The 14,205-nt window shown below is 40.2% G+C and overlaps 1 protein-coding gene across 1 annotated transcript in view; it reads right to left on the bottom strand.

Annotated features, from left to right (window-relative positions):
- Window positions 1-14,205, bottom strand: part of LOC133620548 (inactive phospholipase C-like protein 1) — a 323,140-nt gene that overhangs the window by 184,684 nt on the left and 124,251 nt on the right. The window contains exon 19 of the mRNA XM_072915928.1: window positions 12,841-13,266. Within this exon, the coding sequence (XP_072772029.1) occupies window positions 12,841-13,266 (426 nt within the window). The remainder of the gene's footprint in view (window positions 1-12,840; window positions 13,267-14,205) is intronic.

Raw genomic sequence — 14,205 nt, 5'->3', positions numbered from 1 at the left:
AACAAATACCCAGAACCCCTTGCAGCACTAACTCTTCCGGGATGCTACAATATACACCTCCGCCACCCGCCCTCCAACCCCACCCACCTCAACCTCCTCATGCTCTCTCACGGAGAGCATGTCCCAAATTCCAAGCTGCTGTATTTTGAGGCATGTTAAAAAAAAAAAATGCACTTTGTGACTTCAATAATAAATATGGCATTTTTTTCCATAACTTGAGTTGATTTATTTTGGAAAACCTTGTTACATTGTTTAATGCATCCAGAGGGGCATCACAACAAAATTAGGCATAATAATGTGTTAATTCCACGACTGTATATATCGGTATCGGTTGATGGACTGGACTCTTACTATTATGTTGGATCCACTATGGACTGGACTCTCACAATATTATGTCAGACCCACTCGACATCCATTGCTTTCGGTCTCCCCTAGAGGGGGTGGGTTACCCACATATGCGGTCCTCTCCAAGGTTTCTCATAGTCATTCACATCGACATCCCACTGGGGTGAGTTTTTCCTTGCCCTTATGTGGGCTTTGTACCGAGGATGTCGTTGTGGCTTGTGCAGCCCTTTGAGACACTTGTGATTTAGGGCTATATAAATAAACATTAATTGATTGATTGATTGATATCGGAATCGGTAATTAAGAGTTGGACAATATCGGAATATCGGATATCGGCAAAAAACCCATTATCGGACATCTCTAGTTTACACATATCTCTTATGTATGACTGCCATCTACTGGTCACACTTATCATTACACCATGTACCAAATAAAATTGCTTTGAGGTCGGTAAGCACAACCAGAATTATGCCGTACATGACGCGCACCTGGTTATAAGGCGCACTGTCGATTTTTGCGAGAATGAAAGGTTTTTAAGTGCGCCTTATAGTTCGAAAAATACGGTACAGGTAGGGGAAACCCTGCTTATGTACTTCTAAAAAACGATAAACAGTTCATACATCAATTTGACTCAGTTCACCGTATCAGTCCCTTACTCAGCATCATAAGACAAGTGTGCACATTCCCTCCTCCAACCCATTACGTGAGGTCACAAGAGGAGGACGGGAGATACAACCTCGGATAAGAAAGACGATAACCGTGAGATCTTTATTGATCTTGTGTCCCTAATGGACAGCGAGTCTGAATTGCATCACTCCTTCCATCTCAATTTGGATTACAGCTTCTTTCAACGGTAGAAATTCTGGCTTTAACCATAAGCCACAAGGAAGGAAAGGAGGAGTAGGGGTGAATTAGTCGTTTGTTCACGTGCTAGAGGGGCTACTTGTCAGTCGCCTGCCTGCAGCCAGGCTGAAGTCGCCCTTGCAGCTGTCCACTGTTTGCGTTACATAACAAGGACGCATCACAGCCCACGCCGCAGACTCTCTACAAGGACGACAAAGTTGAACGGACGCTCGATCAAGACCAAGAATCTTCAACTACAAGCACTTAAATTAGACAAAGCAATACAGACACTGCCAAGCACATTGAAACAACGGTCCAACACCAAGCAGTATATCAAAACATTATTTGTATTGTTTCAGTCACAGTGTGCAGTGGTGGAGAACTGCATCAGGAATTTGGCACCAGATTAAAAACGAGCGGGCTTTGTTTACACTGCAGTCAAATCTGGGAAGTTGTTCATAATCACACAAAGCGTTACGTCTCCATGACGTCCGTATTGTGCCGCAAAGTGACAAAAACAATGATAATATTTCAGAGATCAGAGCATCCAGACTGAAAACAGATCTCGGGAAAGGGGATTTGAATCGGTTTTGAATCACTTCCACCTGGCAACAATGTGATTCTCGCTGTTCAGACTTGGTCAATTCAGTTAATCAGAGGGGAATATTTTCCCACCTTTGGCCAAAATGGAACGCCTTCGAAGTTAAAAAGCTTTGGCCTTGGTTTTGCTCGAAAAACATAAAAACAATGAGCTCACCCTGTTTTTATCTATCTGCACACACACACATGTATTATTCCCTCAAGTTGTAATGGTGTTAGCACTGTTGGCGTTAACGCACTTTTTGTGTCTTTTTACGCATTGAAATCAGAAAGGACGCACATTTTCGGAAGTCCGCAGATCCTTCTGACGCGGATTTATTTTTAATTTTTTAACCAACCCAGTCTTCTCCACGTTTTTATTGATCATCTTTAAAGTAATGAACTTTGCAGTACAATTTCTTAATTGTTGATTCTCCAAAAGGTTTATCAATCACAAATACATCCTGTGCCATGTCTCCAGTAAATGAGTTGATTTAGTCTTTGTGAGTCCATGGAAACTTCACTTTTATCTCCCGTGGATCGACAGCGTTCGAGGATGGAGACAGGCTAGCTTTTAGCTTTAAGCTAACCAGCACCTGACCAGACTTCTCCACCCCAAAAAAATACTTTAAAGGCCTACTGAAACCCACTACTACCGACCACGCAGTCTGATAGTTTATATATCAATGATGAAATCTTAACATTGCAACACATGCCAATACGGCCGGGCTAGCTTACTAAAGTGCAATTTTAAATTTCGTGCGAAATATCCAGCTGGAAACGTCTCGGTATGATGACGCCTGCACGTAACGTCACGGATTGTAGAGGACATTTTGGGACAGCATGGTGGCCAGCTATTAAGTCGTCTGTTTTCATCGCAAAATTCCACAGTATTCTGGACATCTGTGTTGGTGAATCTTTTGCAAGTTGTTCAATGAACAATGGAGACAGCAAAGAAGAAAGCTGTAGGTGGGAAGCGGTGTATTGCGGCAGGTATTGTGCCGGATAACGCACCCCCGCCGTAGAATGCACCCCTTGACTGTTGTGCCGGATGACACAGCCGATGTTTCATTGTTTACATTCCCGGGAGATGACAGTCAAGCTTTACCATTGGCCTGTGGAGAACTGGGACAACAGAGACTCTTACCAGGAGGACTTTGAGTTGGATGCGCAGACGCGGTACCGGGAGTACGCATGCAGCTGCGGCTTCCAAACATTTGATCGCTTACCCGTATGTGCGTGCTGCTATGTGCATGTCACGTACGTAACTTTGGGGACTTTGGGGAAATATATGTGCTGTATGAACTTTGGGGAAGTGAATCGCATTTTGGGCTGTGGGATTGAGTGTTTTGTGCAGGTGTTTGAGTTGTATTGGCGGGTTACATGGACAAGAGGGGGGAGGTGTTTGTTATGCGGGATTAATTTGTGGCATATTAAATATAAGCCTGGTTGTGTTGTGGCTAATAGAGTATATATATGTCTTGTGTTTATTTACTGTTTTAGTCATTCCCAGCTGAATATCAGGTGCCACCCGCCTCTCACAGCATCTTCTCTATCTGAATCGTTCCCACTGCCCTCTAGTCCTTCACTCTCACTTTCCTCATCCACAAATCTTTCATCCTCGCTCAAATTAATGGGGAAATCGTCGCTTTCTCGGTCCGAATCACTCTCGCTGCTGGGGGCCGTGATTGTAAACAATGTGCGGATGTGAGGAGCTCCACAACCTGTGACGTCACGCTACTCGTCTGCTACTTCCGGTACAGGCAAGGCTTTTTTTATCAGCGACCAAAAGTTGCGAACTTTATCGTCGATGTTCTCTACTAAATCCTTTCAGCAAAAATATGGCAATATCGCGAAATTATCAAGTATGACACATAGAATGGACCTGCTATCCCCGTTTAAATAAGAAAATCGCATTTCAGTAGGCCTTGAAGGTCCTCAAACGGGGCGAATATGTGCCTTTTGAAATGTTAATGTGCGAGGAGTGTTCAAAATGAGTCTCTTGGAGAAGTGGCTGACAAGTTAGCAAGTGCTGACAATGACGTCATCACCGTCATTGTTTACTGAAGCAGAGATGCTGACTGTGCGTTATGATAAACGCGCATGCGTCGCCAGGCTCTGCTTTTTATCGTTAGACTTATGGGATTTAATTTTTTATTATCTATAGCAGGGGTGTCAAAAGTGTGGAACGGAGGCCATTTGCGGCCCGCAGCTAATGTTTTAAAAACCCACGGCACATTCTAAAAATACTATTACAATAAACAAAAAACATAAAAGTGGAATACAAAACTTGGAAAAAGTTGCAATGTTCACTAATAAAGCAAAGGTGGTTAAAACTGTCATTGCTCAAAACAAAATATTGAATCAAAATCAATGTTTTTATGAATTATTGACCTATCCAAGGCTTCGATTACTTCACATCAAATATTCCAGTTTGAAAAATATTTTTTGTGGAAGATTTGACATATTTTGTGTGTTTGCCATAAAAAAACATAGTTTTCTTCGACAAAAAGGGCAGAAAACAAACAAATAGAAATACAACATGAAAAAAACTAACAAAAAAACTTAGAATTGACGGATAGATCTGAAGTTAATGTACACTCTAGAGATTTAAGCATTAAATAAAAAATGTATGTATGACCTTGCACACGATTATCATAATTTCATGACCGAAGCAAAAAATAAATACACCTATAACTTGAAATAAATACACCTATAACTTATTAAATAAAAATACAGTAAAAACTACCGGCAGCGGTAAAGTTTAGATCCATGAAGGAAAGAAGAAAGTGAATGAATGTTTATTACTGAATAAATTTACATATGCATAAAAATTTTTTTTCTTTTGTATTATTTTTTTAATTAATTAAGTAACGTTTATGACAACCTTTTTCCAAAACACAATATAGAATGTGAGATATGACAGGATAATGCATACATTTATCTTCAAAACGGTTACAAAAAAAGTGGGACCCCAAAAATGTACTGTGGGACACCATTTTTATGACTTGATGGGGTCCCTGGCACCCCATTTTGAAAATTCCGAGCACCAACACTGTGTTGGGATATACCGGGTGCGGAGAGTGACAGTGGACAAGAATGTGTGTGTGCTCAATGCATGCACCAAGTTAACTTTCAGTTTCAATCTCCGCTAAGGGGGTGCTGCAAGATGGAAAAAAAGCATATGTGGAGAGCGACCATTTTAGAGACTGTTATTGTTTGTACTTCTTTGTATGAAATAAATTGTTTATCTTCAATTTAGTCACCTCTCTTTATTTAGACAGCCTTAGAACAAAATAATCTGGAAGGAATCTTTCCTGCAAAAGGGAGGGTCCCAGTATGACTATGTCCACACTGACATTTTTTTTTTTTTTTTTGGAGGGGGACATTTGGCCTTTCATCTGCATTTTAATCATCACTAACAACAGAAACTCTTGCATAAAATCTGGCGACAGTCAAGATTTTTTGGCCCTTAAAAGGGAACATAACTAAGGTTGTATATTGGCAAGGACTTCACAATACAATCCATATTACAAAACAATACAGCAGGTCTAATCAACTGGCGGCTACATGCATGCATGTATGCATGCATGCATGTATGTATGCATATATGCATGTATGCATATATGCATGCATGTATGCATAAATGCATGCATGTATGCATAAATGCATGCATGCATACATATATGCATGCATGCATGCATGCATACATGCATACATACATACATACATACATACATACATACATACATACATACATACATATATATATATATACATACATATATATATATATACATACACACACAGGTATGTATGTATTAGGGCTGCGAATCTTTGAGTGTCCCACGATTCGATTCAATATCGATTCTTGGGGTCACGATTCGATTCAAAATCGATTTTTTTTTTTTGATTCAACGCGATTCTCGATTCAAAAACGATATTTTCCCAATTCAAAAGGATTCTCTATTCATTCAATACATAGGATTTCAGCAGGCTCTACCCCAGTCTGCTGACATACAAGCAGAGTAGTAGATTTTTGTAAAAAGCTTTTATAATTGTAAAGGACAATGTTTTATCAACTGATTGCAATAATGTACATTTGTTTTAACTATTAAATGAACCAAAATGATGACTTATTTTATCTTTGTGAAAATATTGGACACAGTGTGTTGTCAAGCTTACGAGATGCGATGCAAGTGTAAGCCACTGTGACACTATTGTTCTTCTTTTTTTATTTATTTATATAAATGTCTAATGATAATGTCAATGAGGAATTTTTAATCACTGCTATGTTGAAATTGTGACTAATATTGATACTGTTGTTGATGATATTCATTTTTGTTTCACTACTTTTGGTTTGTTCTGTGTCGTGTTTGTGTCTCCTCTCAATTGCTCTGCTTATTGCAGTTCTGAGTGTTGCTGGGTCGGGTTTGGTTTTGGAATTGGATTGCATTGTTATGGTATTGCTGTGTATTGTTTTGTTGGATTGGTTATCGTATTTTTCGGACTATAAGTCGCAGTTTTTTTCATAGTTTGGCCGGGCTCCAGTGCGACTTATACTTTTTTTATTTTTTTATTATGCATTTTCGGCAGGTGCGACTTATACTCCGGTGTGACTTATACTCCGAAAAATACGGTAATTAAAAAAAATAAAAATTCAAAAAATTCAAAATAAATTTTTTTTAAATAATTTTTTTTTAAATTAGAATCGGTTCTGAATCGCACAACATGAGAATCGCGATTCGAATTCGAATCGATTTTTTCCCCACACTCCTAATATATATATATATATATATATATATATATATATATATATATATATATATATATATATATATATATATATATAAATAATATTATGCACACACTGAAATCTTTTGAACAAGTTATTTTGAATTATAAAAAAAAGACAATATGTTAGAAAACCCACTATTTTGCATGTTTTGTGTTTCCTATGCTTCACCAAAGTGTTTACCTATTTTACTGGCTAAGCTTTTATTGTTTTAAATATTAGTCTGTACAGTAACACTTTCAAGATTTATTTAACAAATAAAATCTATTATTAATATTTATTATTGATGGGGTGTGTTGTATGTTCAGCGCACCGTTAAAACACACCTGTCTCGTATCCCTCTGAGTATACAACCATCACTCTCTTCTAAGAGAGCACATCTGAGATTTGTATTTAATTATGGCCATATCACCCTTGAAAAAGGCACCGATCCGGAGCCTCGTTTTAAAAAAAGATCAAATGTTTCCATGCCAATTGGAGGAAGCCTCGGGATGGAAGCCAATGAAGTGCAAAGCTACGTGTTTGGATTCCGAAGAGTTAGTCGAAGACACTCGAGCAAAAGCAGAAAAAGCGGTGCCAGTAGCAGAACATTGTGCAAGCTGAGGTCTTTGTCCAAACATGTTTGTTGGAAGGAGCCAGCGCCGTCGTCATGGGAAGCTAATTAATCAAAGTGTCAGGTGCTGCTGGATGAAGCCTGATCTAACAAACGGTGCCTTCTCACTTATAGCCATGTAGCCTGGTTCAGACTATACATTTAATGATCCTTCTGTTAGGCTAGCGCTTCTTAAACAGGGAGACATCCAGTATTAAAAGGCTTTATTCATGCTTGAACGATACACACATCTTCAGCTAGGTGGCAGCAGTGCCAGTATATACATAGCCCTAATGTTTACCATGAATACAATAGGTAATGAGGATATATAATACACTTAAGTAGTTATTTGAGACTTCCCTCTCCCCAGCCACTTCGTCCAAATCCTCCCGGGGGATCCCGAGGCGTTCCCAGGCCAGCCGGGAGACATAGTCTTCCCAACGCGTCCTGGGTCTTCCCCTTGGCCTCCTGTCGGTCGGACATGCCCCAAACATCTGGCTCCTCTCAATGTGGAGGCGCAGTGGCTTTACTCTGAGCTCCTCCCGGATGACAGAGCTACCCTATCTCTAAGGGAGAGACCCGCCACCCGGTGGAGGAAACTCAATTCAGCCACTTGTACCCGTGATCTTGTCCTTTCGGTCATAACCCAAAGCTCATGTCCATAGGTGAGGATGGGAACGTAGATCGACTGGTAAATTGAGAGCTTTGCCTTCCGGCTCTGCTCCTTCTTCACCACAACGGATCAATACAGCGTCCGCATTACTGAAGACGCCACACCAATCCGCCTGTCAATCTCACGATCCACTCTTCCCCCACTCTTGAGCAAGACTCCTAGGTATTTGAACTCCTTCACTTGGGGAAAGATCTCCTCCCCAACCTGGAGATGGCACTCCACCCTTTCCCGGGCGAGAACCATGGACTCGGAGGTGCTGATTTTCATCCCAGTCGCTTCATACTCGGCTGCGAACCGATCCAGTGAGAGCTAAAGATCCTGGCCATTTGAAGCCATCAGGACTACATCATCTGCAAAAAGCAGAGACCTAATCCTGCAGCCACCAAACCGGATCCCCTCAACGCCCTGACTGCGCCTAGAAATTCTGTCCATAAAAGTTATGAACAGAATCGGTGACAAAGGGCAGCCTTGGCGGAGTCCACCCCTCACTGGAAACGGGTCCAACTTACTGCCGGCAATGCGGACCAAGCTCTGACACTGATCGTACAGGGAGCGGACCGCCACAATCAGACAGTCTGATAACCCATACTCTCTCTGTTCGTACTCATCGTATATAAAAGAAAAGAAAGTTTGGACATTAAATTTGTCCGTGACTGGTTGAGTTGTGTTGCTAACAAACAGACAAACAAGACCAGGCCAGAACATAACCTCTTTGGCAGAGGTAAGAAAGTCTGCGTTCTGTAAAGCAAAACAAGCCACTTTTGCTTAAGCAGGGACGTCAAACTCATTTTAGCTCAGATGCCGCATGGAGGAAAATCTATTCCCAAGTGGGCCGTGATGGTAAAATCATGGCATTAAAAACTTAAAAATAAAGACAACTCCAGGTTGTTTTCTTTCTTTTACTTTGGCCAAAAATAGAACAAGCACATTATGAAAACATACAAATCACAAATAATCCTCTGGACAAAACACTTCAAGTTTGTTGAAAATTCTGAGGAAATTGGTGTAGCTTCAAAAGCACAATGAGCTTAGACTTTGTGTCAGTGTATCTACAAAGCCAGGATTAAACTTTAAATCACAGTCTTTCTGGGATTGAACAAATAACACATTTCTCGGTATCAAATACCTCCTTTGGCATGTCTACGTATCAATCCAGTGCTAACTCAACAAACCGTAAGAAACGGAAATCTATTCAAAAGGGTTAAGTTCACTTTTCTCTTGTTTGACAGAGACATTTTGGGGCAACGAGGGTGCCAAATGACGATGTGTTCGAAGCAGAAGACATAAAACGGCAGGTTTTCAGTTTCATGAGGGTCGAGGAGGAGGAGCCACAGTCACCCTGTACTGTGTACCTCTTGCTTGGCCGCGGTATAAACCGTTTGCTTGCTTAACAGAATTGCTATTGTGACATCCAGTGGACACATTCAGAACAGCAGTTTCTTTCATTAAAAAAAAAAAAAGCAGCTAATTTTTATACTTGGCAAAGTCATCACCCGGGCCGAAAAAAACCTGTTCGCGGGCCTGATCCGGCCCTTGGGCCGTACGTTTGACACCCCTGACTTAGAGCGTTTCCAAGGCGACACAGAGCCCGCTGGTTTCGTCGCACTGCCCGGTGGATAATAACCACAAAAAAAATGTTCAATGCAGAAAATACGAGTAAACTAAAAAGCTACTTGATACATCCTCAATCCATCCATCTATTTTTCTACCGCTTGCCTCTCTGGATGTCGCAGGGGGGCTGCAGCCTATTCCAACTGTACACCAATTCTCAAATCCACTGGCTTCCTGTTCCACTCAGGATTGAATACAAAGTCTCCCTACTAACCCACCAGTGCCTCCATGGAAATGCCACCCTCTACCTCAAAGAACTACTCACCCCCAAATCCTCCACAAGACACTTCCGCTCCGGACAGGCTAACCTCCTCCAACCTCCGAAGACAAAGCTACGAACAATGGGAGACCGGGCTTTCTGCTCCGCCGCTCCTAGTCTGTGGAACGCTCTCCCTGACCACCTGAGGGCACCACAGACTGTGGATGCTTTTAAAAAAGGCTTAAAAACCTTCTTTTTAAAAAAGCCTTTTTTTTTTAGATATATGCATACTAGTTCTAACTATTAGGTTGTTCTAGTTTTTATTTTTTTTAATTTTTATTATCTTTTTATTTATTTTTTTAATACACTGTAGCACTTTGAGGTTGTTTACTCAATATAAAGTGCTTTTTTTTTTTTTTTTTGACAAATAAAATCTATCATTATTATTATTATTATTATTATTATTAAGTCGCCTTCTCATAAGCCCTCACACAGAAAATATATTTGAAGCGAAGCCAAAAATCAGTTTGTGAAGTACTTACATTAGTAAAATTTTATTGTTGGTTTACTTTTCTGAGAAACAACATAAAAAATGACCACGGTAGAGGACATTGCTTCTCATAAGGTAAAAGTTGAATGACACTAAACTGAACATTATTGTTTTACAATTGTTACACAGGCCGTATACATTGTCACTTTATAAAGACATTAATTTAAATAATTGCTTGAAATAGCATATTTTGCACTTAAAAATACATGTTTGTGATAATAAATAAGATTCGAAAATGTTAGCATATATTTGTTCAATTACAGTAAGTGTGTTTATCCTACACCAGGGGTGTCAAACGTATGGCCCGAGGGCCGGATCAGGCCCGCGAACAGGTTTGATCCGGCCCGCGGGATGAGTTTGCTAAGTACAAAACTTAACCTTAAATTTTTGGAATGAAAGAAACAGCTGTTCTAAATGTGTCCACTGGATGTTGCAAGAGCAATTCTTTGTATCTTTGTACATGATGCTACATATGTACAAAATAAACCACATGATGTTAGTACATCAGTCGAGGAAAATGATAAACTACATAAATAACATACTGTAATATGATTTTGTTATCATTTTTTTATCCTGACAGATTGAAAATGAACAGCAATGAGTTGACTGATGAACAATATCACATCATTTATTCAGAAAATATAAATAACGACAAATAAATATAGAATACTATTAACAGCAACATGTAAGTGTAAAAAAAAAACACACTATGATTTATACAATTTCAGAATGTGCTTGTTCTATTTTTAAACAAAGAAAATCATCTGAAGTTGTCTTTATTTTTAAGTTATCGTGCCGTGATTTTACCAGTAAGGTCCACTTGGGAGTAGATTTTTCTCCATGTGGCCCCCTGATCTAAAATGAGTTTGACACCCCAGTCCTAAACATTTCTTCCACTTCATTTTACACACCATGCCATTTTTACCAAGCTTTTTGGGGGGGACATATACCGCAATAATATCGTACCGTGGCCTTAATACCGTGATAACATCGCACTGTGACATTTTGATACCGCTAGATGCCTATTAATGATGCAATAGGTGTCAATATGCAGCACCAGTAGTCCAACTTGTAAGCAGAATTACTCCAAGTAGAGGCGCTAAGTCGATAAATTGTGATGTAATGATGGTGCATGATGAACGAACACACACACACACACACACACGCACACACACACACACACACACACACACGCACACGCACACGCACACACACACACACACACACTCTTGTATTTGTTACCTTATTGAGACCGGTGAAAAATGCCTACCTCTTTAGGACCACCCTTTCTAGATATATGAAGATTTGTATTTACAACATTAATAATATATACATATTATGCAAATATAAAAAAGCTAGTTGTGAAAAATTAGTTGGAATTTCACAAGAAACTCTTAGAATTTTGGCAGTAATATAATACAAGTCGTAATTTTACTCAATGCAAGTCACAATTTTACAAGAAAAACTCAACATTTGTGCAATATTATGATAAAAGTGGGAATTTTACTCAATAACAGTCGCAATTTTACAAGAAAAGCTTAACATTTTGGCAATTTCATGAAAAGAGTCGTAATTTAACTTGACAAAAGTCACAATTTTAAAAGAACACTTTAAAATGTTTGCAATACAACAATAATAATCTGAATTTTACTTAGCAAAATTAGGACAAAAATCCTTTTACTCAAAAAAATTTAAAAAAACAAACAATTGGCAATATTGTGATAAAAGTTAGCATTTTATATGACAAATATCACCATTTTGCATGAAAAGGTAATAATTTTACATAAAAAAGTAAGAAAGAATATGAGAAATTGTTCCCGATTTTGTAAGAAAAAAGTCGACACTGCTTCTAGTTAATTTTTTTTTTTTTTAATTTAGTTTGTAATTGGTTTTTAATCTTCATTATTTACTTTAAGTGATTACAGTATACATATTTATTTATTTTTTTTAATTGATTTTGGCCAAAGGGGGCGCATTTCAATTTCTTACACACACTTGTTATTTCATATGTTGACCAGAGGGGGAGCACTTTTAAAACCGACACTCAGTCAATTTGAAAAATCCCTCCTTTTTGGGATCACCCTAATTTTGATAGATTTCACCACCAGGGGGTGCTAATGAGATCTCTATTTATTTATTTTTTTGTAATGTGCCTAAGGCCGATGACAAACGAGTCACGGACCACAGATGGCTCCTGTGCCGCACTTTGGGCAACCCAGCTGTTAATGGCCACCATAGTCTTAGTACCATAGTGTAGTTGTTCATCCTATATGGGACGCGGGTTGTCTTACGTCAGCACCGGAAGTCGTAAAATCAGCTGCTCACCTGGCGGAGTTTTTCGGGGATGAATAGGGAAGTCCTATTTTCGCTGCCTTCTTCTTTTATCATATATTGCTGCCTTTGCACCGTGTCAATGTTTACTTTGGTATGTACATTAAATCAACAAAAAATCCTGACTTTGGAGCAATGTTCACGGACTCTAGAATTTGGCTCTCTATTAGATGCAATGGTTTTCCAGTCTTGGGACCATGATTTTACGGTCCTAACTTGTTCACCGGTCCTCATATGGAAGGTACTTTTCCTTGTTGATGTCTCAAGAAGGGTAGAAATACAACAACACACACATTTTAAAAAGCTCCTTGCTAGCTGTCACCTTGAGCCCACCAACCTTCATGATGCCGCAAGGTGTGTTCGCTCCTCCCTGGCTCCTGTCCGCGGACGGTTCCCGGCTGCCCGCGCCCACCGTCGGGCTGCTGCGCTCCCGGTAGCGCCCGTTGCTGTAAACTCCCTCGTAGCCCCGGGCAGCGCCGGCGGACACCTCCAAGTAAGGACGGGTGCCGGCCGGAGGCAGCGCCGCCGTGTCCCCGCCGAGCCCCGCGGCCATGGCGGCGGCGGCGGTCGGCCGGCTCAAGTCCAGAAAATGTCCCGACGGATCCGAAGAAGCGTGGAGCCCCGCCATGGTTCGCAGCTCCGCGGTGTCACAGCATTTTTCATCCACAAAAAGGCGGTTCGGACTTGTTGGTGCCCCCCGGAACACGGAGCCGGTGTTTGTCCCCCCCTCCCCACCTCCTTCCCGCCTCTACTCGGAAGAGGTCCGGAGGTTCCCGAACCGTCCTGTCCTCGCTCGTGAGGATCCGAAGAGCAGGACGAGACGACGAGTCCACTTCCTCGTGCCGGACTTGTCTTCTCGTCTTTGGCGCGCATCCGCGGGACAAAATTCAAGACTGCGCGAGCACGAGCGCGCCGACGAGGACGAGGTGGGAGCGTGCACGGTCACGCCAAGTGTCCTGGTGCGTGCGCGCGCACACACGTTGAAGAAAGCAGCAAAGTGAATGAGCGAGCACGAGCAGGCTTTAACTTCACTTGTCTTAACTTAATTTAATATCGATCCCGATGTCAATAGTATCGATATTTCATGTGTTTTCATGGAATAAGTTATTTGGGGTCACAAACAAAATCATTTGAATGAGAACTAATAGTACTTTTTGCTTTTTGTGTACCTTTTTGGCTTGGTTGACATTTAGGGATGTCCGATAATGGCTTTTTGCCGATATCCGATATCCCGATATTGTCCAACTCTTTAATTACCGATACCGATATCAACCGATATATACAGTCGTGGAATTATCACATTATTATGCCTAATTTGGACAACCAGGTATGGTGAAGATAAGGTACTTTTAAAAAAAATGTATAAAATAAGATAAATAAATTAAAAACATTTTCTTGAATAAATAAGAAAGTAAAACAATATAAAAACAGTTACATAGAAACTAGTAATTAATGAAAATGAGTAAAATTAACTGTTAAAGGTTAGTACTATTAGTGGACCAATCATGTGTGCTTACGGACTGTATCCCTTGCAGACTGTATTGATATATATTGATATATAATGTAGGAACCAGAATATTAATAACAGAAAGAAACAACCCTTGTGTGTGAATGAGTGTAAATGGGGGAGGGAGGTTTTTTGGGTTGGTGCACTAATTGTAAGTGTATCTTGTGTTTTTTATGTTAA

Source organism: Nerophis lumbriciformis, linkage group LG24, assembly GCF_033978685.3.
Source record: "Nerophis lumbriciformis linkage group LG24, RoL_Nlum_v2.1, whole genome shotgun sequence".
Classification (NCBI taxonomy): domain Eukaryota; kingdom Metazoa; phylum Chordata; class Actinopteri; order Syngnathiformes; family Syngnathidae; genus Nerophis; species Nerophis lumbriciformis.
This window is presented reverse-complemented; position numbering and strand designations above follow the sequence as displayed.